At 35.1% G+C, this 26,879-nt stretch overlaps 2 protein-coding genes across 3 annotated transcripts in view; both read right to left on the bottom strand.

The window, feature by feature from the left end:
- The window catches only part of zdhhc5b (zinc finger DHHC-type palmitoyltransferase 5b), a 40,234-nt gene extending 33,592 nt beyond the window's left edge, over positions 1 to 6,642 (bottom strand). For both annotated transcript variants that reach the window (XM_056471792.1, XM_056471793.1), the window contains exon 1: positions 6,328 to 6,642. The gene's annotated coding sequence lies outside the window, so the exon portion shown is untranslated. The remainder of the gene's footprint in view (positions 1 to 6,327) is intronic.
- A 4,200-nt stretch (positions 6,643 to 10,842) lies between these two features.
- Positions 10,843 to 26,425, bottom strand: clp1 (cleavage factor polyribonucleotide kinase subunit 1). Its single transcript, XM_056472752.1, has 7 exons — positions 26,172 to 26,425; positions 22,752 to 23,029; positions 21,198 to 21,305; positions 20,855 to 20,974; positions 18,882 to 19,019; positions 15,137 to 15,280; positions 10,843 to 11,560 (listed from the first exon to the last, which is right to left on the bottom strand). Exons 2-7 carry the CDS (start codon positions 23,025 to 23,027, stop codon positions 11,015 to 11,017), a joined length of 1,332 nt encoding a protein of 443 aa, XP_056328727.1. The 5' UTR covers positions 23,028 to 23,029; positions 26,172 to 26,425; the 3' UTR covers positions 10,843 to 11,014.
- Positions 26,426 to 26,879: the final 454 nt, after the last annotated feature.

Here is a 26,879-nt window from a genome sequence, read left to right as displayed (position 1 = left end):
GCCTCGCTTACACGTTGCTTAATGCACACAGGATGTACAGCAATACACAAATATCTTTACAAATGAAAAAGAATTAAAGGAATAAAATATTACAAAAATTATTACTTTACACATAAATATAAAAGCCACTGCCTCCATGCATCGCGGGGGCTTTTTTTTTATTTATACAAAACAACTTGCTTATTTTTATTGCTTATTATATTATAATAATATATTATATATTATAATATTATTATATATTATATATATTGCTTATTTTATGATTATTTTTATTAGTAGTATTACTTATTATATGCATATTTATATTTCAGTGTTTCCTCTAGGATTTTTTCCAGCTGTGGCGGCAGACTTTGTTGGGCCTTTTACACAGATCTACCAACTACCTATGGCGTTATATCATTGACAAATGTCGTAAGCGCAATATTACAAGTCGAGATCGCATTGATGTAATACGAGCATGAAAATCTCTGTGCTCGAGTGCCGATTTCCTCTGCTCGTGCACAAAACTTCTTGCACACCCCCTCAAATACACGCTGCTCAAGTGCAGATTTTTTTGTGTGCTCTCAAATAAACACTGCTAAAGTGCGATTTATGTAATGAGTATGTCCCCAAGATTTATTAGATTTGCTAGGAATATTTGTGAATGTCTCCAACAGACCTACAGAGCGGCATTAATGCATCCTGAAGTCAGGTGAAAAGGTTATAAACTCCAGCAAGATAAAGTTATTGTACGCAGAGCCACAGATATTTATCTATAAATATATTAAAATTACGGAAACTGTGTTCATCATAACTGAAAGCTACGTCGTGTTTGCTGGCCTCAAGCACCTGTCAGTCAGTCAGTCAGTCAGTCAGCATGTCACCTTAAAGGATTAAACAAATAAGGCACAGCACTACTACGATTACAGAAAAGTTTACGCTGTTATAATTCACTCACCTTTTAATACATTTTGGTGCGATTATAATCTGCTATTAAAAAAAACGACTGAATGTTTTAAATGAGAAGCTGTAATGAATTTTTGTGTGGCACCACGTCATGGAAGAATGAATGTAATGGAAACCATATATTTGTTTTATTAAAACAAGCTTAAATTTGTCCATCTGTCAGGTTTTAGACCATATGGGGCATAGGACGTGTGTTTGGATATAACTCAGTTCTTTGAACACACTTCGTTACTATTGTTCATTTATTTGTTTGTTGGAAGTTAGAACTGAATGCACGCCCTTAATGCTTTAGCACCATGCGCTTTAGACTTTGCACCTAGATCGTTAAAATAGAGCCCATAGTCTTGTTTCTTGTTTAAATGTCAAAATACTCTTAAAGGTGCAGTATGTCAGTTTGACACCCAGTAGCTGAACAAGATATTGCATTCCTGGATCAAACAAATGCAAGCGCAGGTTGCCAGACTGAGGACTGATTTAAGTCATGTTCACACTAAAATCAACAGCACATGATAGAAGTATTATTCTCCATATTAAAAGGAGTTTTTGTCCTAACCAACACTTCGAACTGATATATTAGAAACGGCTTCTATTTCTTGCAGTTGAACAACAGAAAACTGACAATGATCACCTCAAGTGCTTTATTGACATTTATTGCCATATACTGAAAGCAGCAGCAGATAGTTCACCTCAGATCTTCAAAATAAAATATATCGTCTGAAATTGAACATTAGAACTGTAACTCAAAACCAACCCATATCAGTGATTCAGCATCTACATTTAATAAAGTTAAAAAGGTTTTAATGTGTATTAATTGGATTATAAATCTTACCATTTCGTGCTTATCACTGCAAATCTCTTCACGTAGTATGTTGTTAGGACACGCGGTTACAATGTAACCTGCTCACCTAATGTGTACGCTCGTAAAATTTTGATTATTTGCTAATTAATAACCTCATGTGGAACCCTGAATCTGCATCTCATTTCAGAGTCTGCTACTGTCCACCGTAGGTCACATTTCAGTCATGGACGCATGCTTTGAGGGCCTTCATGAATGAATGAATGAAATACGAGCTTTTCCAACAAGGCAACCTGCGGTGCTGAAATATAATTGGCTAAACTGGCATTGGGTGGGTTAAAAGAACCAAAACAAAGACAGCGTTCTGGCACGTAACAGACATTTTCAAAGCAGAATATCTGACTTTAGCATTGTTTTTCAGATAATCAAGAATGTTCACTAGCATGTTTCTTAAATATCTGCAAACATATTATTCTTTTTTCTGCTTTAGAAGAGTCAAAAACTTACATACAGCACCTTTAAATCAAGAAGCGTTTTCCATACAAGCAAACAATACTGCCTTGTTGTAAGAAATAAGCTAAATTAAGTTAGTTTTTACTTAAAACAAGCTAAATAATCTGGGAACAGGGTTAGCAAAATAATTTTGCTTTAGTTTTGAAACAAGATTATTTTGCTTACCCCACTGGCAGATAATTTTGCTTAATAGACCAATTACCATGTTAACCTTCAGGATGCGCGCGCAGGGAGGTGGCAGAAAAAAAACAGAAGCGCTAGCATTTACAGCGAGAGAATGATATCTGATGCGGTACAGAGTTTGTTGTTGTCTTAGAAATAAGATATATTGATTACATATTATATATATATTATTTACATAATGCGTTCAGCGTATTATAACAGCTGGTCACCCAGTGATAAGCACAGTGATTCAGCAAAATTAACGTTAAAGTGAGCGGCGGTCATATGACAGGTCCATTTGCGATAGCACCCTCCCAATGAATATTGGATAAGACGAAATGACCAAGCATCCAGCCCCAAATATACAATCTCATTGAAGCTCCAAGTGAAATTTACAAGAGAGAAGTTAAAGGCCTACAAGTCTTTATATGCCAACAATGTTGCTCCATGATGACCAGATTCAACGTTATGTAGAGCTAAAAACCGAGGTTCTGCCTAGCCAAAAACAAGGAAAGAAGACGGAACTGTACAAGGTCTGCATCATCAACAAGCGAAACGACTGCATTCTGACAGTGAACTACACCTGTACGGCAGGGTATGTGAACATACACATAAAGGTAAAGTTGGTTTTATATTTGCACATTCGGACTTTCTCCTTAATAATATCATTTCATAAAAGTATTATTTGCAAACTCTAATAAGCGAAATCATATTAGCAGCCAATGACTATCAAAGTACAACATTGTTCAGTCAAATAAACAGTGTTAATGTTGTTTTAAAGTCACACTTGCAGGTTATTTCAGACCGAATATTCAAAGTGCCGTGGTAAACAATGTAGGGAGTGTGTCACAAGTTGTCACTGATTGAATGTGTGACTATAAAGCCAACTTTACGTTAATAACTTACACTTTCACGTTTCATTCTGAGCATTCAGTGTCCGCAGTTTATTTCACCATATTTAACTGTTTTTGCTGAAATCATTTCTGCAATCAAAAACGAGTAATGTGTATGATTCAGCATAGCGTGAACTCACCTGATATAACATGAGAGCTGCAGTGTCCAGAATTTATAATTAGATTGTCACTTCATTCAGCTCCCTTTTAGCCAAAGACGTCTGCAGTTGGCATTAAAGCAGTGTGGTGTACGGTAAAAGATAAGTTTTTTATTTTTGGACTTTCAATTTTGACATCCGACTGCACAACATGACATGTTTACTATTGCAGCCTGTCTTATTTTGCAACCGGAAGCCCATGGTCTATTATTATGTAATTGGTAGGCCCACACGGAATCTGCGCGCACAGAATTCCACAGATTTTTAGCCCATCATTAATTCTGTTTATTTACTTGAGTAAATGTGTGTAAATCTTTGTTAATATTTATTCAGTTTTTTTTAATTAATTACAGTAATATTATTGACTAATATGAAAATGTTATTCTGATTTATGTAACGTACAATGCAGGTTGTACAGTAATCTTTTCTGTCTTTTAGTAGAGATATTATATGAGAGACTTGCGTTCTTTACCAAATAAAGTGAATCCAATTGGATTTGCATTTTAAACATTAAATAAAAGTTAAAAAGATTATATTTTTAATTTCACATATTATGGTTTTAGTTATGATACTCCCAAAATAATTCAGCAGAAATCCGCAGATTTTTACCAAAATTCTCCGCAGAAATAGCAAAGAACGTCCGCAGATTCCGTCTGGTCCAAGTAATTGGTCTATATTAACTTGTTGTTTCTGATAATGAGACAATATTTTTATTTTTCTGTCTAGAAATTGCTTCTTGATTTAAGAATGTTTGATATTTGGACTAGAAACAAGAAAAAACAACAACTCAAAGTAAGAAAAGTACTTTTTAGCAATATGGACTTAAAATTATTAAAGTTTTTATAGGTATTTATTACAATAACAATATTAGTGACGATATAATTCATAAGTATCCACTGAGAGACAAAAAAGTCCTGTATCTTATATATCTGTATATTTATTTGTTATATTTTATTGGGGGGGGGGGGGGGGGGGCATTATGAGGGGGGGCAGTGTTTCGATGTGATCCAGTTGTGGTTCTGTGACTGTGCTGGTTGTTGTATGGTAAATAAAAATATTAAAGTTAAAGTAACTAGGTTACATTCGATATAAATAAATTTAAATTAAATGCTAATCTAATATTTTGGCCATTTTTTGTGCGGGTTTTGGACAGCTTTTGGGGTCGCTGGTCAGCTATCATCATTGCAGAGCAAAGAGAATAAAGATGAACACAGTAAACAAACGCTTGTGGCAATGTCTGTATTATTTCTGTTCTTCAAGCCATCCTGGGTTTTTAATAAGCATAAAGTATTTATAATGCAATGCTAATCAACCTAGCCTTTATCGCTGTATTGAATAATAAGTTAAGTTACATCTGGTGACAAAAAGGAGTGATTTCAAACACTCGACTGATGTTATGAAGTGAATTTAAAGTACAAGTATGTCAGTAGATCTGTTTGTAAACAGGCTCATAAATGCAAACCTGTATTGGACACGTGCTACTGTAATCATTGCATAGATCCATTGTAGGTTTTGTCATCAATAATATTATAAGTCTAACTTTTATCAGAATATATACCGATATATTGCAAATGATAAGATATCCTCCATCCCTACCAACTAGTTTCTTTATATTCACTATCATCTCATATCATTCGAATGCTCACATAAATGAGTTGAGAAACCTGCATTTGTGTACACACTCATCGTGTTGAAACCTGATCATGCTTTTGCTGCCCTGTGTCACAACTTCTGACTCACCAGGAAAGGGTGCGTCTCTGTTTTTTCTTTCCTGTATTCTCCACCAGGTTTCTGTCACATAATTCAACCCTATTTATCTTTTACAAGCCCCCTTTACCACAGGTCTGCTGTCACACTGACCACACAGTGACCTTGAGCCTCGCATTCGCAAGCCTCATTACACTCATAATCTTCTTTTCTTGCAGCTACTCCTGCTGTCTTCATTCACAGCGCAACCTGATTCACTTCATAAGGGCTTTATATGTAAATATGAGTAATGTATAAGCACATCTGAGGATTCACGTTCAATCAATAACCTGGATGATGGATGTCAGGTGAAATCTGACAGGACAGAGGACAACATTAGCAAGAACATAATGAAAAATTATGATGTCAATGACCGACAATGGTCGTCTTAATTACAAAAGTGACTAAGTGAATGGGTTATTAATGAAAAAAGGTTGGCTTTGTTGTTTATAAGCCAGGTGTAGTTTACTATTCCTAAATGACTGCAGTGCATGTTGAGTATGAATGAATCTACAGTACATTTAAAAGCCCTTTAAGCCACCTAAACAACATTTAGACCTCATATATGCACTGCACTTATATTAATACACATTTGAATGCAACCGTAATACAGACAAATATAAATTCATTAAGTGACACTCATTAACTACTGCCAAAACACACATTAAAAATCGGTATATTAACTATCGTCACGAATCAAACATCAAAACTTACCTAATTTCTAATGTGAAACCAAACTGTGAGTAACATTATAGTTTTGCCCAGTTTTGTTAGCTTATCAGCCAAGCTAATACTATCGTCCTTCAAAATACTACCTTGATAAAGTAAAAAAGACTTTATTACAAAAGAATATCGCATGTAGTTTACACAATAGTAACAAATCACTCACAAAAATACAATCATTAACTTTTCGTTTCGTGTTTTGGTTTCTGTTTAACAAGGCCGCAGAATGAAGCCTCGGACTCGCGTTATTAGAACATCGACTGAAGAAAGCTTTAACGCGGCGGAGCTCACTCGATATCTAAACAGAGCAAAAGCGAACTGTAACCTTACCTGAACGCGTTTAAAAAACCAACACATGCATTACGAATGCCATTAAGTCGTATATACTCACTCTGTGCAGTAATCCTTCAGTGTTTACGTAGTTTAAACGGCTGGCGTTTATTCACACATCCTGTGATTTGGAGCCTCGGTTTCTCTTCTGCATCCCGACCCGGGGCAGCAGTATTATCAGATGGGAGATGAGCTTCAGCTCTCTCTATCCTCTCTCTCCCTTAATCTCAGTGTGTTTCTACGGCTTGGGAAACGGCTTTTGATCTGTGTGTGCCCGGGGCTGAAAACTCCCAAAGTCGTTTATCCGATGCACAGCCTGATAAGCCCAAAATAAAACCCTTAACAACGCATCATCATCTTCTTCTTCAGCCCCAGCATCAATTAAGGACACCGGTATAGGACATCCGGAGATCGGTATCAACATAATATATATATATAATGTGAAAGTAATAATATCTCAATTAGATTAGGAAGCAATTACATTGAAGAAAAAGACATATAGAATAACGTTGTCAAACTGGTTTTGGTTTGTTTTTATTGTTTCCTCAGAAGCTCGGATGAAATTTCAACTGTTTTTATTAAAAACGAAAGATATTATCTGTCAGAAGTGTACAAAATTAAAACTTGCAATCCAAACACAGTTACAAAAACTTGCTTAACTTTTTATAACTGCAAATTAACAATCTAAAAACTCAATTAAAAGTACTTTAATATGAACTAATGATGTATTAATGAAGAACTAACTTTAACAGGAGTCCTTTGAATTCATGTGTAAATACTGACCTCTGAAACTGCATGTTATTGCTTGTTTATCAGTTAATGTGATGTATTGACTAACACTTTGGGGTAATTTATTACACTTGAACTCATAATACTCATGTCAAAGTTAAAATAAAGATACAAACATTTAAATTTACTCACTACTTACTCAAATAAAGTTTTTTGTTGTTGTTGTTGTTAAACACAAAAGGAGATATTTTGAAGAATGTTCGCAACCGGTAACCATTGACATCCATTATAGGAAAAACAAAGAAAATAGAAGTCAGTAGTTGCCGGTTTCAGAAGAAATAAATTAAACAGGTTTAGAACAAGTGAAAGGAGAACAAAAAATTTATTTGTTTTGGGGTGAACTATCCCTTTAAGGTTAGTTCTTGATTAGCAAGTCTTAACTCATCATTAGTTTATGTAATATTTAATTTTACATATTAAAGGGATGATTCACCCAAAAATTAAAACACTGTCATTATTTACTCACCCTTCACTTGTTCTAAACATCTTGAGTTTCTTTCTTCTGTTGAACACAAAAGAAGTATTTTGAAGAATGTTCGCAACTGGTAACCATTGACATCCTTTAAAGGAAAAGCAAATACAATAGAAGTCAGTGGTTACCGGTTTGCAACATTCTTCAAAATATCTTCTTTTGTGTTTAAGAGAGAAATTTTAACAGGTTTAGAAGAAGTGAAAGGATAATAAAAAATGTATTTGTTTTGGGGTGAACTATCCCTTTAAGGTTAGTTCTTAATTAGTGAGCCTTATCATTAGTTTCATTAGTTTCAAATCATTAGTTTATGTAATATTTAATTTTACATATTGAAGAGACGGTTCACCCAAAAATTAAAACTCATTATTTACTCACGCTTCACTTGTTCTAAACATCTTTGAGTTTCTTTCTTCTGTTAAACACAAAATAAGTTATTTTGAAGAATGATCGCAACCGGTAACCATTGACATCCTTTATAGGAAAACGAATACAATAAAAGTCAGTGGTTACTGGTTCTGAACATTCTTCAAAATATCTTCTTTTGTGTTCAACAGAAGAGAGAAATTTTAAGGTTTAGAACAAGTGAAAGGAGAATATTTTTGGGGGTGGGTGAACTATCCCTTTAAGGAAATGGTCTCAACCTCAATTCCTGGAGGGCCACAGCTCTGCATAGCTTAGTTCCAACAACCTCCCACTCACACTTGTTTAATAGCAGATAATAGTCTTCAACACCTTGATTATTTGGATCAGCTGTGTTTGATTAGAGTTGGAGCAAAACTGCAGAGCTGCGGCCCTCCAGGAATCGAGTTTGAGACCTATGTTTTAAGATCAGTTCTTCATTATAATATCTTAACTCATCATTAGTTCATACTGATATGAACATATACAATTTACATATTAAAGGGACGATTCACACAAAAATTAAAACTCGTGTCATTATTTACTCCCCCTTCACTTGTTTTAAACATCTTTGAGTCTCTTTCTCCTGTTAAACACAAAAGAAGATATTTTGAAGAAAGCTAGAAACTATTGTTTTTCCTACTATGGAAATCAATGGTTACCGATTTCTAACATTCTTCAAAATATCACTTCCTGTGTTCAACAAAATATAAAACAATTCATAAAGATTCACTACCACTTAGTGTTGTCATGATACTGGAATTCAGTACCAATCGATACCGAAGTTTTGAAAATGTCAATTTCCTGCTAACATTTGAGCGCATTCTTAAACAGCGCTGATTTGCCATTGTGTTCACATGCTCAACAGAAATGACAGCGAGTGGCGGTGAAGCTCATCAGTTCACTGAACTCACCGCTGTTTACTGAGTGTAATTACAGATACAGGGACACTGGAGCGTTTTAAAGCCACAACTCATCAGCGAATCGCTCGTATGTCAACTTATACACCATAGGTCTCAAACTCGATTCCTGGAGAGCATCAGCTCTGCACAGTTTTGCTCCAACCCTTATCAAACACAGCTTCAACTAACAGATTCAACTAATCAAGTAGTCTTGAACACCTTGATTATTTGGATCAGCTGTGTTTGATTAGGGTTGGAGCAAAACTGTGCAGAGCTGTAGCCCTCCATGAATTGAGTTTGAGATCTATGGTATAGGCAGACCAGCTGATCGACGTGACTTTGAAATGCACCAGTGTCCTTGTATCTGTAGTTACTCTCAGTCAACATCGGTGAGTTCGGTGATCTGATGACCCTCACGGCCAATCACAGTCATTTCTGTTAAACATGTGAGCACACTGGCAGTTAAGAACATGCTCAACAGCGCTCAAACGATAGCGGGACATGGAAGTTTTTAAAATTTCAGTACTGATTAGTACTGAATTCCAGTATCATGACAACCCTATAACCACTTGAGGGTGAGCAAATGTTAAATTTTGGGTGAACTATCCCTTAGAATTGTTGGATATTTGGATTAAATAACAAGAGAAAAACTCTAAGAAAGCATTATTTGCAGTGTTGGGAAAACTTTATAAAAAATGTATATGAATACGTGTATTAAAGGCATAGTTTAAAAATGAACATTTCCTCCCCCTCAAGTGGTTATAAACCTTTGTGAATTTCTTTGTTCAGAAACAAGACAAAAATATGGAGCCAGATCAGTCTCAAAAATAATACATTTGCAAAAATAAAACTCATATATGCACAGCATAATACACATTTACACAATTTAAATCGTAAATTCAAAACAAATCATAAATACACAAATCCAATTTGTAAATTCAAAACACAATTTGTGAATTCACAAGTAAAAAAACGTAAATAATTTCCCAAATGAATTGGATGTGTCCATTTACGAATTGTGTTTTAAATTTACAAATTGTGTTTTGAATTTCTGAATTGGATTTGCATATTTATGAATTGTGTTTTGAATTTACAAATTGGATTTGCATATTTATGAATTGTGTTTTGAATTTACAAATTGTGTTTTGAATTTACAAATTGGATTTGCATATTTATGAAATGTGTTTTGAATTTACGAATTGTGTTTTGAATTTACAAATTGGATTTGCATATTCATGAGTTGTGTTTTGAATTTATGAATTGGATTTGCATATTCATGAATTGTGTTTTGAATTTATGAATTGGATTTGTATATTTATGAATTGTGTTTTGAATTTATGAATTGGATTTGCATATTTATGAATTGTGTTTTGAATTTATGAATTGGATTTGCATATTTATGAATTGTGTTTTGAATTTACAAATTGGATTTGCATATTTATGAAATGTGTTTTGAATTTACAAATTGGATTTGCATATTTATGAATTGTGTTTTGAATTTATGAATTGGATTTGCATATTTATGAATTGTGTTTTGAATTTATGAATTGGATTTGCATATTTATGAATTGTGTTTTGAATTTACAAATTGGATTTGCATATTTATGAAATGTGTTTTGAATTTATGAATTGGATTTGCATATTTATGAATTGTGTTTTGAATTTACAAATTGGATTTGCATATTTATGAAATGTGTTTTGAATTTACGAATTGGATTTGCATATTTATGAATTGTGTTTTGAATTTATGAATTGGATTTGCATATTTATGAATTGCGTTTTTAATTTATGAATTGCGTTTTTAATTTATGAATTGTGTTTTGAATGTAGAAATTGTGTATTGAATTTAAGAATTGGATTTGCATATTTATGAACTGTGTTTTGAATTGACAAATTGGATTTGCATATTTATGAACTGTGTTTTGAATTGACAAATTGGATTTGCATATTTATGAACTGTGTTTTGAATTTACGAATTGTGTTTTGAATTGACAAATTGTATTTGCATATTTCTGAATTGTGTTTTGAATTAACGAATTGGATTTGCAGATTTATGAATTGTATTTTTTATTTCACAAATTGTGTTTGCGAATGAATGAATTATGTTTAAAATTTACAAATAAAATTTTGTAAATGTATTATTTTTAGACTGATCTGGCTCCATACAAAAGCTATGAAATCCATTACTATTTGAGGTCAATGAAGCGAATGTCCATGATGAGCAGTGTGTGTCGTGGTAGCGGTCTGGGAGCGGGTGAAAGCACCGTCATCACCTGCGCCTGTGTGTCCACTGCCGTCACCACAATAAAACCACACGCGGGACTCTCCAAAATCCCCCGACTCTGACCCACCTCCGCCTCATCGTCCACCGAACTCACACTCAACACATGATGGGTCAAATCTCGGCCGGGACTCACCGGCACCAGTTTGAGCTGTGTATCGTCTTGGGACATTCCCAGAGGAAGGCAAGAGTCCGGAATTGACGGCGCGCCGATTTTATAAATGCGCACATCTGAAAAGCGCACATCGAAAGCGTGAGGATAAAACGACGTTCCTCTGAAGCCGTAGAAATATTCGCGGATCTTTTCGTCGCGTGTTTCTCGCCGACAGTCTTTAGAGCGCTCGACTACTCCGCCGGATTTGGGGAGTAAAACGACACGTACAAAGTGTGGAAGGTCCCGTTTCAGCTCATTGTACAGACGCTCCTGGTCCAGGACGAGAACCACATCCACCTGAAAATAGAAAGATATTCATTTAACATACTGTGATAATTTAAATGCACATTTGAGGGCAAAATGAGTAATTATTAGCATCTTTTAAAAATATTTCTTAAAGGGCACCTATGGTAAAAAATCTACTTTTCAAGCTGTTTGGACAGACATATGTGCATGTATGGTGTATAAACTGTCATTCTGGGGTGATATAAACACACCCAGTGCTTTTTTTTCAATTTAGCAACATAAAAAACGGTGGACCAATTGGAGCGGTTTTCAAATCGACCGCAACTTTACGTAGCAGAGCGGTCCCCCCGCCCACCAATATTGATTGACAGGCGCGTCATCATATCCTCAGTTTGTTGATTCACGTCCGCCATTTTCAGCGTGAGTCGAAGCAATATCACTAAAGGAACACGCTAGCTCTATTTTTAGATGCAAGACTCATTGGGCTCAACACAAGATCAATATTCTCCACATTATCGCTCTAATCGGAATTATTGGTTGTATCTTTAGGTAGGTTTGCAAACATGTGTACTTCTCATCGAGTCTACCTTATACTTCAGCCGTTTGCATTTCTTGCGATCCCAGAAGCTCCCTGTGATCTTAACTAGCATGCGTTTTAGAATTCTAAACATCGGTTTCTATCAGGGTACACTCAAGTCGACGGCTGGGCGCCGCGGACCGCTTCAGAAACCTATGTTTAGAATTAAAAAATGCGTGTCTGGTGTGCCGTGTCGTGGCTTCGAGCGGCGCATTTGGTGCCTTAGTCAAAGTTAATTCAGTGTGCGTGGTTATTAGTTTCTGTGTACAAGCTCAGCACTTGAAACTAGCGCACAGTTGGCTGTAAAACTGTACAAAGACACATATGATTTTGTACTCTCTGCTTGGTCTGTCCGAGTCGTACATGTACAACTGATTGCGGATCCTCTTCTCCTGCTCCTTCTCTCAGTCTGCCTGTCAGACTCTGTTGCAAACGCAGAGCGGGTGAGCTCATGGCCCCGCCCCCTTGTTACGTTGGCGGGAAGCCGAAACTAGTCTACATGTGAAGCAACACACCCATAAATCAGCGAGCTGTGGACACGCCCCCAACATGACACTTTTTAACACATTATAATAAAAAATCTGAATTGTGTTTTAAACTGAACCTAAACTGGCACACTCAGAACAACCATAATATTAATATTAAATCATAAAAAAGAGGTCAACTATGTGCTCTTTAAATGATGTTTGATGGAGCGAGAAAATTTTCACAGTATTTCCGATAATATTTTTTCTTCTGGAGAAAGTCTTATTTGCTTTATTTCGGCTTGAATAAGAGCAACTTATAAATATTTTTGAAGCATTTAAAGGTCAATATTATTAGCCTCCTTAATAATTTTTTTTTTTCAATTGGCTACAGAAGCAAAACTTTGTTATACAATGACAAGCATAATTACCCTAACTTGCCTATTTAACCTAGTTAAGCCTATAAATGTCACTTTAATACTAAATACTAGATCTTAAATCTTAAAAAATATCTAGTCAAATATCATGTACTGTCATCATGGCGAAGATAAAATAAATCAGATATTTGAAATGAGTTATTAAAACTATTATGTTTAGAAATGTGTTGAAAAAAATCTCTCTGTTAAACAGAAATTGGGAGAAAATATAAAATAATTTAAATTTAACAGGAGGGGTAATAGTATATATCATAAAGCAATACACAAAGCTTTTTTCTGTTATTACTAGAGATGCTCGGATCGATCAGCCAGAGATCGGTTTTGGCTGATAATCACATTTAATAACTCAAGCCGTACTCGCCAATCTAGCCGATGTCAGGAACCAATCGCATGTGTTTGTTTATGCATTTACAAGCAGAGGAATACACATGTGCTGCTAAAACACATGAGGAGGTAAATTATTTGTGGGGGTGTGAGCGATCGTGTCACAGCAGCTAAAATATATACAGACCTCTGTTTATATCGTTTATTGGTGCGACACGAATGAGTGATGGCATCTTTGTTGCAACCATTATATATCCAGTGTTTTGAGCTGCTGTGACGTGAGTGGAGCGATCGCCCCCATCTAGAGTTTCATCCCACCTCTTGACCTCCCTGGAAATTCTGCGATTCCGAATATTCACAGATCCTCGCAAATTAGTTAAAATATCCCGGAAATCATGGCGACGAGAGTAAATGAGCAAGAAAACAGATTGAGAGAGGCACAGTGATGGTCTAAGCACACACATACATTGGTTAGGTAAAATGAATAGATCAGAAAAGATATCTCCCTCATTGAGCTGCTGTGAGGCTCTCCAGATCTGAAGTCAATAGTTGGAGATGAGCAAAATATTCTAATGGTCTTGCATGTATTTAGGCCTTTTTACATATAAGAACTGAAAGTTCTGTGTTTTTGACAATATTGCAAGTTCACTGGCTGGAAAAATTAGATAAATAAAACATGAATATTTAATAATAAATATTATATACATAACAGTAAAACTATAACAGTAGTTTAAATGCCTATTTTCTTTTACTAAAGAAGTAATGGACTATTGGTGTGCATTTTAACTTCTTATGCATCAAATATGCGCTCCAAACCTTTTCTTGATTGAGACATGCTAAACTCTTCTTTCATCATTTGCAATGTTTCCAAATTGCATTGTTTGTCATTTTTCTCAAGATCGTAGACCTAGAATCCCACCAATTGTTATGTTGAAAAAAACTCCTTACGTCCACCTTTTTTTGCTGCCACCATCTTCACTTGCGCGTCAGCCACCTCACACACCTTATTCTTGCACAGTTTTGACGCTGTTACATCTGAACACAGCTACAGCCTCTCACATGAGAGCAGGGAAGAAAGGCTCAGCCAATCACAATGTTCATATCTGTTTTGGGGCGGTACGACTCGAGTAGAGAATGTAATTTAACCCTTTCTGCATGTCCAGATTAATGTTGGAAGCGTGATTTTTAAGTGAATTAAATTATTGGTGTGGACATTACAGTAGACGGTGGATATTGCTGGGGACACGTCCCTTTCGTCCATGCTATTTCTACGCCCCTGATTTTTCTTACCAATTTTTATTTATTTATTAAGGGTTTTTCACCTTTATTATGATAGCACAGTAGAGATTTCAGACAGGAAAGCATTGAGAACAGAGAGAAGGGAAGGATCTTCAAATGACCACGAGCCAAGAATCGAACTCGGGTCTCTGTGACCACGTCAGTGCTATATGTCAGCGCACAGTACCACTAGGCTATCTATTATTTTCTGTAAAGCTGCTTCTGGACATGACCACACCTAAATGGTTAAAAGAGACGTGCTTAAGGGATTAAAAGCAGCATGCTTAATTTATTCTCTTAGGTAAGAAGAGATCTCCACTTAAGTATCACACTTAGAGGGAAAATGTGCTTTATGCAAAGCTTAAAGCATCAGAATCAGTATTCAGTATCGGCTGCAAAAATTCTGATCAGAGCATCTCTAGTTATTACAACTGGTTTTCACAGCTTAGTTGGACATCATGATAATACAGAATCTTGATATCATGATAATACAGAATATCGTGATCAATTTTCAGCAATTAATCGCAACAATAAGACGCGAGCGTACCTGAAAGGCTGAAGCACAGTGCACCAGAGCCTGGTATCCGGAGCCTTTGACCCAGCCGCAGGTGTTGATGATGCAGCCGCCAACGCTAGCTCTGCGGTTCACCTCACAGCGCTGAGAAAACGCTTCTGCAAGGCTTGAAGTCAGCTGTACACATTGAGAAAATAATAATCAGCCTTTAATGAATAAAACTAATTAATTTATTTCTTTATAATCACACTTGATAAAAACAGTCTGCAGAAACACTTTGATTGACATTCTCCCTTTGTTCGTGTCATCAGAGGGGGAAAGCCTTAGTCTCAGACCATAGTCTTGCTTTTTAATCTGCCACTATGCTGACACACAGGCATTTGTAGCTCCGCCCTTTTTTGAAAAGCACACAATCTCATTTGAATTTAAAGCGACAGTCACCAAAACAGCACAATTAGGATCAAAGCCTAAAGGGGGCAGTTTCAGAGAGCTCTAAAACATTATTTGTGTGGGATTTTGAGCTGAAACATCACATACACACTCTAGAGACATCAGAGACTTATTTTCTTGTAAAAAGGGGCATAATAGGTCTCCTTTAACAGTGCTACTAGTCACTAAACGCCTTTAGTGTAATTAATACTGATACCGTTTCTATGCAATTATTCATGAGTCACAATGCAACCAGTGATAAAAACGGTACTACTATAAAACTATACTTTATATTTCAGTCACACTTTACAATAAGGTTTCATTAGTTAATGTATTTTTTACTAACATGAACTAACTATAAACAATACTTGTACAGCATTTATTCATCATAGTTCAACATTTACTAATGCATTATGAAGTTCCAAATTCTCTCCTGTTAACATTAGTTAATGCACCGTGAGTTAACATCAATAACTCATTCATTCATCTTCCTTCGGCTTAGTTCCTTTATTCATCAGGGGTCGCCACAGCGGAATGAACCGCCAACTTATCCAGCATATGCCCTTCTTGCTGCAACCCAGTGCTGGGAAACACCCATACACACTCATTTACACACATAGATTACGGCGAATTTAGTTTATTCAATTCACCTATAGCGCATGTCTTTGGACTCTGGGGGAACCAGAGCACCCGGAGTAAAACCACACCAACGGGGGAGAACATGCAAACTACACACAGAAATGCCAACTGACCCAACTGGCACTCGAACCAGTGACCTTCTTGCTGTGAGGCGACAGTGTTAACCACTGAGCCACCGTGTCAGCCACATCAATAACTGTATTTTCATAAACTAACATGAACAAATACTGTAATAAATGTGTTGTTCATTGTTTGTTAAATGCATTAACTAAAACAACCTTATTGTAAAGCGTTACCAATATTCCTAAATAACCACACTAGATTGTAAGAATAAATGATGAGGACGTCTTGAAGAAAAAATAAGTTTTATTTCAGAGTAGTGGAAACAAAGCACACAGCAGTATCTTGGGTTCACCGGAGTCAGAATGAACACCGGTGAGTCTCTGTGCAGACATTTTATACCGTTTCTTCCCATTTGATCATGTTAATAAGGATTCTCTTTGAATGTTGATTAGGAACAATCACAGACCTTTTGGTAGACTAACTCAACATGATTTCTCCTTGAATGTAAATTAGGTATAACAATAAAGTGTTACACTTCCGTTACCAGATCTTTGCTGGACTTACGAGTGAGAACACTCACTGTTTAAAATAGATGAAGTTAAATTTATTTATTTATTACCACATCAGCAACTTATGGCTATTTCGTGGCCAAATGGATATACAGTAAAATATTACATGCTAAAAACAAATTTGTATTATACTAAAAAAGTTACTTAGACAAATAGATCAAATATAAATAGATTAAATTTACAAAAAAAATTATTCAAAGTTAAATATGTTTTTTAGTTCTATTTTATATATATATATAATATATATATATATATATATATATATATATATATATATATATATATATATATATATATATATATATATATATATATATATATATATATATATATAAATGTTAAACTCTTCCTGGTGGTACCTTTTTAAAAATGTCCATCAAAATACTCTCCTTATAAAAATTTCGTCTAATGATGATGAGGTTAAAAGAATACCCTTTTTTATTTTTTTGCTTGTTGAAGTAGTAGTTGTAGTAGTTTCTGTAGTAGTAGATGTTGCTGGTATAGTGGTATCAGAAGTTGTAAAGGTGTTGTTGTAGTAGTAGTAATAATAGTATTAGTAGTAATAGTAGTAGTCGTTGTAGTAGTATCAGAAGCAGTAGATGTTGTTGATGTAGATGTTGTAGTAGCAGTGATTGCTGTAGTCGTTTCAGTAGTAGACATTGTAGTAGTATCAGTAGTAGTAGTAGATATTGTTGTAGTAGTACCAGCTGTAGTAGATGCTGTAGTAGTATCAGAAGTAGTAGACATTGTAGTAGTAGTATCAGTTGTAGTAGACACTGTAGTAGTATCAGTAGTAGTAGACACTGTAGTAGTAGTATCAGTTGTAGTAGATATTGTAGTAGTATCAGTAGTAGTAGTAGATATTGTTGTAGTAGTACCAGTTGGAGTAGACACTGTAGTAGTATCAGTAGTAGTAGACATTGTAGTAGTAGTATCAGTTGTAGTAGACGCTGTAGTAGTATCAGTAGTAGTAGACATTGTAGTAGTAGTATCAGTTGTAGTAGACGCTGTAGTAGTATCAGTAGTAGTAGACATTGTAGTAGTAGTATCAGTTGTAGTAGACGCTGTAGTAGTATCAGTAGTAGTAGACATTGTAGTAGTAGTATCAGTTGTAGTAGACGCTGTAGTAGTATCAGTAGTAATAGATATTGTAGTAGTAGTATCATTTACAGTAGACGCTGTAGTAGTAGTATCAGTTGTAGTAGACGCTGTAGTAGTATCAGTAGTAGTAGATATTGTAGTAGTAGTAGTATCAGTTGTAATAGACGCTGTAGTAGTAATAGACATTGTAGTAGTAGTAGTCATGGTTGTGGCTGTAGTAGCAGTAGTAGTAGTTGTAATATTATTAACTTTCTGTAGTAGCTGGTGTAGTGCTTGTGATTTATTATTTGTCAGTTATTATTACTGTTGTCCTCTCTTTTTACTGTCATTATTACTATCATACATTACAAGCATTGTCGTCATTCCTTACCACTGACTGGTTTCTTTCAATCTGTTTTACTTACATCTATGATACTTGCTTCATTTATTGACTGTTATTGTCCCTTATGTATGTACTCTGACCTGTACTCTGACCAAGTTACCTTTACATGCACGCGCACACACATGCACACATATGCACACACACTTCATTTTCTTTGCATTTGTATGATCCCAATTTGTGTACCTTTTTGCATATTCTAATTAAAAAGAATCCCTTTTGATCAACAGATGGTTCTTGATGGCTCACTATCTTTCCCATGCTACAGTAAGTGAACTATCACTCCAAATTTATTATGTAAATATTTAACTTGAGGAACTCTCCTCTCAATGATAATTAAGCTCTTTGTTAAGAAATGAGCATAGAACGCAATTGTGAAAAGGCGTAGAGGTCAAGGTTAGGTCGAGGCAGACTTAGTTTCTTATAATATAGTTGCATTAGGAGAAAGATTGATGCATCTTGTCTTGTTCATTATTGATTATACAATCCCAGCATAGTTTGCTGCTCATTAAATCAGCTCCATCTGTTCCAATGATATACAGGCCAAAGCTGATGTGTAAAAACAACACTCCCTTAAGTGCATCGGTGTCATTATTACCTTGTTGTAAAGTTTGATGTTTGTTCCTGGAGTGGTGGAGCCGAAATGAAACACGAGCGGCGCCTGAACTGAGAAACCTTCTTCAACATCAGCAGGACGCTCGATGCACAGAGCCGACATGGTTCCAGGGACCGAGACCTGCAAGCCAAAACAATTAATCATGCATGTACAGTTGAATCTCCCAAATGATGTTGAACAGAGCAAGGCATTTTTCACAGTATTTTCTATTAGGGCTGCTCGATTATGGGAAAAATCCTAATCATGATTATTTTGGTCACGATTATTCAAAAAGATTATCATTTGAAATCAAAATTATTCGCCCTCCAGTGAATTTTTTAAAATAAATATTTCCCAAATGATGTTTAACAGAGCAATTTTTCACAGTATTTCCTATAATATTTTTTCTTCAGGAGAAAGGCTTGTTTGTTTTATTTCGGCTAGAATAAAAGCAGGTTTAAATATTTTGAAACATATTTTAAGGTCAATATTATTAGCAATATTAAGCTATATATATTTTTGATTGTCTGCAGAAGAAACTACTGTTATACAGGGACTTGCCTAATTACCCTAATTCAGCCTTTGAATTTAAGCTTTAAGCACTTTAAGCTGAATGCTTATATCTTGAAAAATATCTAGTCTAATATTATTTACTGTCAAAGCAAAGATAAAAGAAATCAGTTATTAGAAATGAGTTATTAAAACTATTATGTTTAGAAATGGGTTGAAAATAAATCTTTCCATCTAACAGAAATTGCGGGAAAGGGTCGCTAATAATTCAGGAGGGCCAATAATTCTGACTTCAACTGTATATAGTTATTTTGCTCCCTGTAAATAAGGAAAGGGAAATAAAAACAATAGAATAAAAATATGTGCTTTAAGCATCTTCACTGTGAGAACTTTAATTATAGCTTCAAAAGTCCTTCAGTCAAGAGCAGTGAGGGATTTTCTCCTTTTGTTGTTTGATTAATGATAAAAACAGTCGGCAGCAGAAATATTGCGGGCTGTCATTTTAAGAGCAGGTTCTGCTTAATGGTTTCACTTTCACTTGTCTTTTGATTCTCAACTTGTTTGTTTATTATACAAATGAGGGTTAATATGAATATTTACTAAACACCGCGCTCTGACACAAATGTGCATGTATTTGACCATTAAAGCGATCGCATTAGGATGGCGTTAGATGTGTGTGCTCTGCTCGTCTCCGAGGCTGAGCGCGCACACTAACACACACACAACAGCATGCAATCTCTTTTGCTCTTTTAAAAACATGAATGATTCGAATGTACATCAGTGAATGATGCGCATTCGGGCTGCAAACGTTACATTACAGTACATGCTTTCAGTCATTTTCACAAGAATCTGAGCTTTGGAGAACAACAGATATGTACAACTAGAAAGGGGGCGGTATATGATGCAGTAATCATTTAATCTCGATTCATTTTTTTTCATAATTGTTAGAAGCCAAAATCGAAATTGAAACCAAATTTTCGATTAATTGCACAGCCCTATTTCCTATAATATTTTTTCTTCTGGAGAAAGTCTTATTTGTTTTATTTCGGCTAGAATAAAAGTAGTTTTTAATTTTTTTAAACCATTTTAAGGTCAATATTATTAGCCCCCTTTAGGCAATAATTGTTTTCGAATGTCTACAGAACAAACCATCGTTATACAATGACTTGCTTAATTATCCTAATTAACCTAGTTAAGTTTAAAATGTCACTTTAAGCTGAATACAAGTATCTTAAAAAATATCTAGTCAAATATGATGTGCTGTCATCATGGCAAAGATAAAATAAATCAGTTATTGGAAATATTATGTTTGGAAATGCGTTGGAAAAATCTCTCCGTTAAACAGAAATTTGAGGTTAAAAATATACAGTTGGGCTATTAATACTTCAACTGTAGATCTTCACTTCTTAATAAGCCTGTTATGTTTAGAAGATGCTGCATCGATCGCTCGGGCATCATTTACTTACACTGCTCTGGCCGACGTCCAGTTCCACCAGTGTAGGTCTGCGTCCCAGTCGCACTGCATAATTCAGCAGCATCCGACATACTGTTGACTTTCCAACATCGGTTGGGCCGACGACCATTACCTATGATGACAAATGCAGATTAAACAGATATTCAATATTCAAATAACAACTAAGAGCCATTTATGATTTATATTATTAAATTATAATTATTTTATACATTTCATTTATATTATTTTTACATTATTAACAGTTTATATTATTTTTGACCATTCATTTACAGCTGAAGGCAAACTTATTAGACCTCCAGTGACATTTTAATTCTTCAACAAGTGTGTTTACATACCCGAGGGCCTCTCTCGTTGTCTTTCTCCGCCTGCCGTCTCATCTGCTCTAGAGCGGCATGTGTGTTCAGGTATAGCAGCATTGGGGTATCTTTGGACACATAAGCCACCTGTATTTACAGAAAAAAAATTCATATGAGTTTGTTAATGTCATTAAAGAGTGAAATCAAAATTTACAATGTTTATTCTTTATGTAAATAATTTGTGCAAGTTAATCTTCTGAAAAAATCTTCAATTAAAGTCTGATTACAATCCAGCATCGGACTTTGCACGTCTGCATATTTTTTCCTCCATTTTAGGCCGTGCATCATTTAAAAGTGTAAAAGGTGTTTTGTATTAGTCTAATCACAATTATAATAAAAACAGTGTACTTTTATTCAGTATAAAAAAAACAAAAGGGTGCACTGTATGCAATCTCCTGAAAGGGTTAACATTTTTTATTCACCAGAAATGGGTTGTTTCTAGAGCGGATAATGAGAATTATTTCTATTATTTATTAAATTTCCCATTTATTGTATTTTATTAATGTCTACCCCCACCCAGGGGCATAGCAACTGGCGGGGATACGTCCCCCTCACTTTTAGAGACAGACCATTTAGAAACAGGTGATTAACAATTATATGAACGTGAACTTTTGGATCTCATTCAGCTGTTCCCCCCACTTTTAAAATGTCTGCTACGACCCTGCCCCCACCCCAACCGTCACAGTAATGGAAAAACAGTAGTTGTACAGAGTATTATTTGTTTTCTATTAAATTACCCAATAAATTGTCCTTTTTAATACCTACCCCCACCCCAATGCTAAACCCAACCGTCACTGTACTGTGAAAATCTTAATTACTGTTATACAGTATCATAAAAAAATGCTGCTATATTAATGTGCATATCTCACTTCCGGCCGGCCGCATATGCGATCTAGACTTTACCCCAGAAATGACAAGGAGCCACTCTCCCGCAATACAAAGTCAATAAAGTGGTTTAGATTGTTTTTCTACTGGGGGGCGTGGCCTTCAGATTTTGACACATTGCTCTCTGTCCCTATAAGGGAATGATGCGCAAAAAGAAAGCCCCGCCCCCTACTCAATATTCAGTTTCAGTGAGGTATATGCACACAGACTTTTAATTTTCAATAAGCCAGCCCAAGAGCTTCCAGTCGCTCCAATACAAAAAAATAAATAAATAATCGCAATTTTAAGATCTGATTTCTTTAAAAGTCAGTGATCTACACTGTCTGACTGATATCCAATATAAAGTGGGTCTCAGACCGGACAAGAAGCACTGCATTAAATTACATTTTCAGCAACATTTAAAATGGAAATGTATTTTACCCCAGTATTTTCAATGAGGTTTCTGCACTAGCCTGCTGCTACTGACGGCACTAGCATTTACGAGGTCTTTCTTGTTTTATGCTTGAACAACTTCGTGAACACTTTTTATTTTAGTGTTTATTTTAGTGTCACACAGTGACATTTGGTTGTCACACGGTGCATAGAGCCTGTTAGAAGTACATTAACATACTGAAATAAAAGTCTGCTTCACGACTTCCTCTCTCTCACCTCTGTTTTGCCTGAAAGCGCCACACCGCAGCCCTGCCAGGTGAACACAGCGATCTTCGAGCCAGGTCCGAAAGTGTACTTCTTATTGCGGTTCAGCTCAGATCCGAATATCTCAGCAAAGCCGGACAGCAGCTCCAGCTGGACTCGTTCTCCTGCTTCCACCTCAAAGCGCAGCTCTGTCTCTTTATCCAGGTCGAATCTGGTGCCTGAAGAACCAGCGCTGCCTGACGAGCTCAGGCCCTCCTCCACAGACTTTTCTGCAACTTCTGCGGTCATGACTGTGAAGGAGAATAATCAAAGATGAAAAGGGTTGTTTATATAACTGTACTGTATTATTATTATTATTCTGTGTGTTTAAAACCAGCTGATTTTACTATATATTTCACATCTCATGTACTTACTGTTATTCAAGTGTTTGCTTAATAAAAAAAAAGATGAAAAGGATTTTCAAGAATCAAAAAAGATGTAAATTATATATTATGTCCAGCATATATAGTAGAAAGTGTCCTGTTTATTTATTTATTTACTTATTTTTTCATATGATAGAAGACAGTAGGGCTGCACAATACTGAGAACACAATTTTCAAGAATTGTTATAATGATATTTATTGTGATATAACATTTCCAGAGATGCTGTTTTATTAGCAATTTATAAAAGTAATGTATTTAACATTATACAAAAATAATATATACAATAAAATATACAAAAATAATCTTATCTAACATAGTCTAATTCAGGCTAAGAAAAAATTATGTCAAATTATGACTTTATTACAGTATGAATGACTGAAAAACTCTAATTCTGATTGGCTGTTGTCATTTTTTTCTCTTAGTTTGGCTCCTGCCATTATTGTTTATTTTCAGCTCACCTTTGGGACGCTCTAGCCAATAGCAAAGCAGCACCTAGTGGGGAGGCAGGTATAAAGACAGTGTAAAGCCCCATCTGTTTGGTCAAATTCGGATAAACAACCAAATGCAAGCAAACCACACAAATGCATGTAACAGAAAATAAATGTCATTTACTACACCTCTCTGCGATATAAACATTGCATTCTATTATTGTGATAACCATAATTAAACAGATTCGATTTATTTAGGACAAGCACTAAAATGCTATTCAGTGTAACCATTTTATATACAGGGTGGGCGAATAGTGACTAGGCAATATTTAATAGCTATAGAACTTGCAGTATCACTGGAGTCTCTAAATAGATTATAATAAATAGGATTTCATATTTTCTATGTCAATATTTGAAAGATGGACTTCATCACTAATTTTTATTGCCTATTATTACTTTTGATTAAGCCTGTATGTATGCATGTATGTAAACAATATTGTCACACATAATTAAAAATATATGTATATTTATTTAATGACACATTAAAGCACAAAACACTTCTTTTACGTACAAAAATAAGATTACTAATTGTTTGATATATTTTTAATGAATAACATTATAAATCAAAATGAGTATACAAGACAAAACTTATATACTCTGAAAGGTGGTTGTACATTACTGAGGTAAAGTTGGTTTTATATTTACACTTTCTCCTTATTAATATAATATCACAAAAATATTCTTTGCAAATTTTAAATAGTGAAATCATATTAGCAGCCCATGACTATCAAAGTACGACATTGTTTACAGTCCAAAAAATAGTGCTAATGTTGTTTTCAAGTCATGAAAGTCAGATTTCATACCGAATATTCGAAGTATGATAGTAAACACTATGGGGAGCATGTCACAAATTGTCACTGGATGAATGTGCGAATATAAAACCAACCTTACCTCAATTTGTACATTATATACCATATATTTTGAAATGTCATTTTCACAAAAGTCTTTTGAAACATTAAAGTAGCCATTTTAGCATTTTGGGTAAATATAATTTCATGTAGCTTTAGACACTAAAATGGCTCGCCTCGTTTTTGGGACATTCTAAAACACTTAACGTGAAAAAAGCTTAACGTGGCTTAATGTACCTAAACATCAGCCTGAGAAACCCACATTTCTGTCAAACTTTTCTTGTAATTAACCCTAACTACTGTAAAAAAAAAGAATAAGCATGGACTGTTTTCCCCCTATTGAAGTCTATTATAAGGAAAAAGCTTAACATGGCTTAATGTACCCTAACAACAAGCAAAGAAAATCAAATTTCTATCAAGTTTTATTGGCGACAAACACTTTCTGATGTCTAGGCATGGGATGATAACCGTTTTCAAGGTATACCGCGGTTTGGAAAAGTCAAGGTTTTTAAAAACCGGCAACATTTTCTGTAATACCGTTCCTAAGGTGTGTGTAAGATTTTTATTTACTTTTTTTTGTTTTTAGGACAACAGTGTCTCCAACAGAAAAGATCTCCAAAATGCTGTTTTAATGCTGTTTTAATGCTGTTTTAAATGGGAAAGAAATCTGTGTTTTTAAAACTAATGAAGACAGAAGTGGTCAATGATTCATTTGAATTCTTTAGCCTGACATGTTTACTGCTTCAAAATATTTTAAATCTTTCACAAAATAAAATATATTGTGTTCAAAAGGGGAAAAAAGTGTTGTTTTTTTACCCAGACATTTAAAAAGAATATATTTTAGAGCAGTGATCACAATACCGTGATATTTTTATCCAAGGTTATCATACCCACACAGAAATGCCAGCTGACCCAGCCGGGACTCGAACCAGTGACCTTCTTGTTGTGAGGCAACAGCGCTAACCGCCTTGCTTAATGTGTTTTGTAGTTCTGAAATTTAACATCATGTTTAGTCTTCGTATAAGCAGCTAATGACTATTAAAGTACAAGATTGTTCACAGTCAATTAAATAGTGCTGATGTTGTTGAGACCAAATATCCAAATTAACATGGTAAATAATATAGGGACCATGTCACAACCCAGCAAATAATTTAGTGTTTAACAGACATCTAAACATAGACAGTTTGGCTAAAAGAAGGCTAAGCTTGGGCTGTCAGTGAACATCTAATAAATGTCTAAGAATAGCCCAAAACAAGACTAGTCGTCAAATAGACAGACTTTATATGTGTAGCCATTTATTTCTGTGTATTTGATGACTAACTGTTAGTCTAGTTTTGGCCTATTCTCAGACATTTATTAGATTTTTACTGACAGCCCAAATGTAGCCTTGTTTTAGTCAACACGACTATATTTGGACGTCTATTAGACATCTATTAGAGATCTTTTAAAACAAAAAATGCTTACTGGACAGATGTAAGGGTTCAAAAATGTACGAATGTGCGAATATAAAACCAACTTTACCTCAGTTTTCTCTGGTTGATGTTTAGGTAAGTTACTTTAAGCCACGTTAAGCTTTTTTCACGTTAAGCGTTTTAGCATGTCCCTCGTTTTTGACCATATTCACTTGCTAGCACAATAATTGTACTTTAAAGAGTGAGAAAATTGTATTGTACCTGTGTGAAGTCGTCCAGTCGGTGATATATCCTGGGAACTACTGTTTTAGTCGAAGCCGATAACGTTATATTACTGTTAAGTGTTAGCTTGTTACCTTTAACGTTAGCCCGCTGAATAAACCTAGAGTCATATGACTTAGCGAGTACTATTATCTAATATTTTGTAACATGACTAGAGTCTTTTAAATAACCACAATTTAAAGTTCCTCTGTATTTACGAGTAAGCTGTACTTTCCTCACATCCACATCCGCGCCGTGCGACGCTACCGTGATACCGTCGCGTCGCTTGTAGATGACGCCATATTACGGGTTGACCAATGAACGGACAAGATCTTCTCAGCATGCAGTTTTTACTGTAAATATTGGTTATTTTACAGTATTTTGACTCTAAAGTCTGAGTTATATTGTTGTGACTGCTATGATTAATATAAATATAAACTTTCTGATTGTTTGTTTAACAATTCAACCATTTGTTAATGCGTTTTATTGACTTTCTAAATGTATAAAATGTAAGTTTATATCTTGAATATCTTAACTGAATTTTTGTCCCTTTATTCATCAGGGGTCGCCACAGCAGAATGAACCACCAACTATTTCACTAAATGCTTCACACAGCGGATGCCCTTCCAGCCGCAACTCAGTACTGGGAAAACCCATACACTCCAGCCAATTAGTATTTATTCAGTTCACCTATAGCGCATGTGTTTG

The sequence above is a fragment of the Danio aesculapii genome, chromosome 14 (assembly GCF_903798145.1).
Source record: "Danio aesculapii chromosome 14, fDanAes4.1, whole genome shotgun sequence".
Taxonomy (NCBI): Eukaryota; Metazoa; Chordata; class Actinopteri; order Cypriniformes; family Danionidae; genus Danio; species Danio aesculapii.
Note: the sequence above shows the minus strand (reverse complement) of the source record. Positions and strands in the feature narration are given on the sequence as shown.